The following is a 2946-nucleotide window of genomic DNA, read 5'->3' as shown; positions in this document are numbered from 1 at the left end:
ATCCCCTTCCCCTGATAAATCTAATCCCGTCCGAATGTGAACGTCTTCTCCTTGTGTTTTTAAAAGCTACTGTTTTTTTTTGCACACACTAATCTAACCTTTCAATGTGGACTTGAAAAAGTAATAAAATGAATTATGGAGAATCAAATCACAGGAGTGTTAAGACTGACCATTTTAATATCAGCATCAGATATGATACATTTCTAGATTTCTCTCGGGTTTTTATAATTATAATATAGTTTATAATTTATATTATTAGCTACCACTTCTATAAACTAATGCAAAGTGTATTTAAATACATAGCATATGGTAAAAAATACTTATGGTAAATATGATCTGGTATGAGGAATACAAGTTCATGGAATACATAAAATGATTCAGTTTTCATTATGTTAGTAAGACGGTGTGTAAAAGGATAACAAATCATTTGTAAGGAAATTATTGTTTTGAAATATTGCTGTATTTTGCAGTCCTAAAGCTCTTGGAATCCATTTTAAAAGACCGGCATCAATTTAACTTTACATTTATGAGTCAGATTCAGTGGAAGCTAAACTTAACATTAAACCTTCTGTGAAAACTTGAAAAATGTATTTTTGGTGTTGTAAAGCTGTTTAAATCAGCATTTTTAGCTACTTTAGGGTTTCTTGTGTTACAGTGGCAATGAAGTTGTAAAATTGGATGCAACTTTAACACAGAAAAAGTTAGTAAGACATATTTTCACACATTTATGGTGTTGCCTACACTATTGAAACTGAGTACATTTTATCCCCATTCACTTCTACTGTAAGTGCCTCACTGTAACCCAGAATTTAGTTATTTTTTTTAATGAAAAAAGTACAAATTAATTTGTTGTCGATTAAGCTCAACTTGTACTGAACCCCAGAGACCCTGATGGACTCCTAATGAAGTCATTTCCACCTTGTCTGTGATCCCCTCCAGGGCCAGATGGTCACATAACGCGGTACAACCTAACATGGCTGGCCCAAAACAGCTATGAGGGCCGGAAGAGAAGTGCCATGCAACCTCGAATCCTGTGGAACGCAGATATCTACTCCAGTGCTAAGGTGCCTTCTGCCAGTTGGGACAAGTTCATGAGCTGCGACGAGGAGCTGAAGAACTTCCTCAACAACTTCCTGCTTTATGGAATTGCCTTCGTCGAAGGCGCCCCACCAACCCTAGAAGCTACTGAAACAGCGACCCAAAGAGTGAGCCTCATCAGGTCAGGGCTAGTGTGTAGCGGCAATTAAATCCTGCAAACTTGTTTTGATAGGTGATTTAATGGAATAGATTGTCTGTAATCATTTACAGACAACATTTTTTTACTTTTGTAAAAACCACAGACAACTAGGAATATAGTACACAAATGCATTTGCTGGTTTTATTATGCTTTTTCATTACATCTGGAGCTTGACTAGTGCATTGTATGGAAACAAGCATCTTGTAATGTGTCTGCGGTTGTAGAGAAGCACGATGAAAGAGATAGAAACTAGGACAGTTTTATTATAATCCACACAGGAAAACTTAAGAGATTGTTGGAGATAAACTTGGATGACAACCACGTTCGTCATTCACACAATACAATCCAAGTTACGGAAACAGGGCTTCAGTAACAGGGAAGACTTATGAGTAAGCTAATAGAACAACAGGTGAACGACATCAGTAATTAAGGGAACAAACTGTCACACACTAGGAAACTAGGTCAGGGAGCACATGACACAGGAACAGAACTTAACCAAACCAGAACACATTGAACACATCATACAGGTTTGGCATAACATGAGGTTGAGTAAATCACAATAGTGATTACATTTTTGTGCGAACCAAAGTTTTTCAGAAAATGAATAACAAGGAATAACAAGGAAAAAGTCATTGTTTCTCAAATCGGGTTGGTCGGCAGGTGCCTTTTGAAGTCAGGAACCCAGGCACAGGAATTCTTTTTACATTGCCAGCGACTAATGAGCTACCGCTGGATAATTAGTCAAGCAGTGTCCATTATTTTCCTGTGTTGTTAGAGAAGATCTCTTTAAAGGGCACCTATTATGTTTTTATTATTATTTTATTTTACCTATCCTTTATTGTGTAATATTGCTGTTTGTGCATGTAAATGACGTGCAAAGATACAAAGCATAAAGTCCACGCCAAAGGGAGATAATCTCTCCAGCAGAAAGCTACATCACCATGTTACATAACTGCATAATGCATGCTAGTGTTGTCATGTTACCAAAGTGTCAGTAATCAGTACCAATACCGGTACCAATTTCAGTACCATAGCAAAAACTATTGTCATTATTTTATTTTCATATTTTTTTTTATTTATTTGAAAATTAAATATTAAATAAGTGTAATTTAATTATTAATGCTGATAATAATTATTAGAGCCCGACCGATATGGGATATGGGATATCGATATATCGGCCGATATTCTTTGTGTATATTATAGTACAGTACCAGTCAAAAGTTTGGACACTTTCCCATCCGTGTGTCCAAACATTTGACTGGTACTATATATAGAATACAGTATATACAGAATACATATACATAAACACATTTTTTGCAATGATCACTCAAATGTGGTGATCAAACACTTATCATGTGACGTGACAAAGATACTTAATGGAGGCAGGGCATTTAACAATTTAACAATAAACTTTATTAAAAATGAATCTGACATCAGTGCACTGAACAGTAAAGTTGAAGTTTATTCAACTTTAATTCAATTCAATTCCATTCAACTTTATTCCGTTGAAGTTTATTTCACTTTGGAACATTCATTATGAAATATATATAAAAAAAAATCATATCGGAGGCGTATCGTCGGGATATTCGCCGATACCGATATATCAGCCGATAATATCGACTAAACGATATATCGGTCGGGCTCTAATAATTATAAGTAAATAGTACATTAAAACATGTAGCCTTCAAAACTAAATTGCAAAACTTAAT

General features: G+C 35.2%; 1 protein-coding gene across 1 annotated transcript in view; it reads left to right on the top strand.

The window, feature by feature from the left end:
* Positions 1–2946, top strand: part of LOC107576017 (trimethyllysine dioxygenase, mitochondrial-like) — a 13935-nt gene that overhangs the window by 4961 nt on the left and 6028 nt on the right. Inside the window, exon 3 of the mRNA XM_016262304.1 lies at positions 940–1229. Coding sequence (XP_016117790.1) covers positions 940–1229 — 290 coding nt within the window. The remainder of the gene's footprint in view (positions 1–939; positions 1230–2946) is intronic.

Source organism: Sinocyclocheilus grahami, unplaced genomic scaffold (assembly GCF_001515645.1).
Source record: "Sinocyclocheilus grahami isolate Dianchi unplaced genomic scaffold, SAMN03320097.WGS_v1.1 scaffold3119.1, whole genome shotgun sequence".
Lineage (NCBI taxonomy): Eukaryota > Metazoa > Chordata > Actinopteri > Cypriniformes > Cyprinidae > Sinocyclocheilus > Sinocyclocheilus grahami.
The sequence above is the reverse complement of the archived record's forward strand: the minus strand, read 5'-3'. Positions and strand labels throughout refer to the sequence as shown.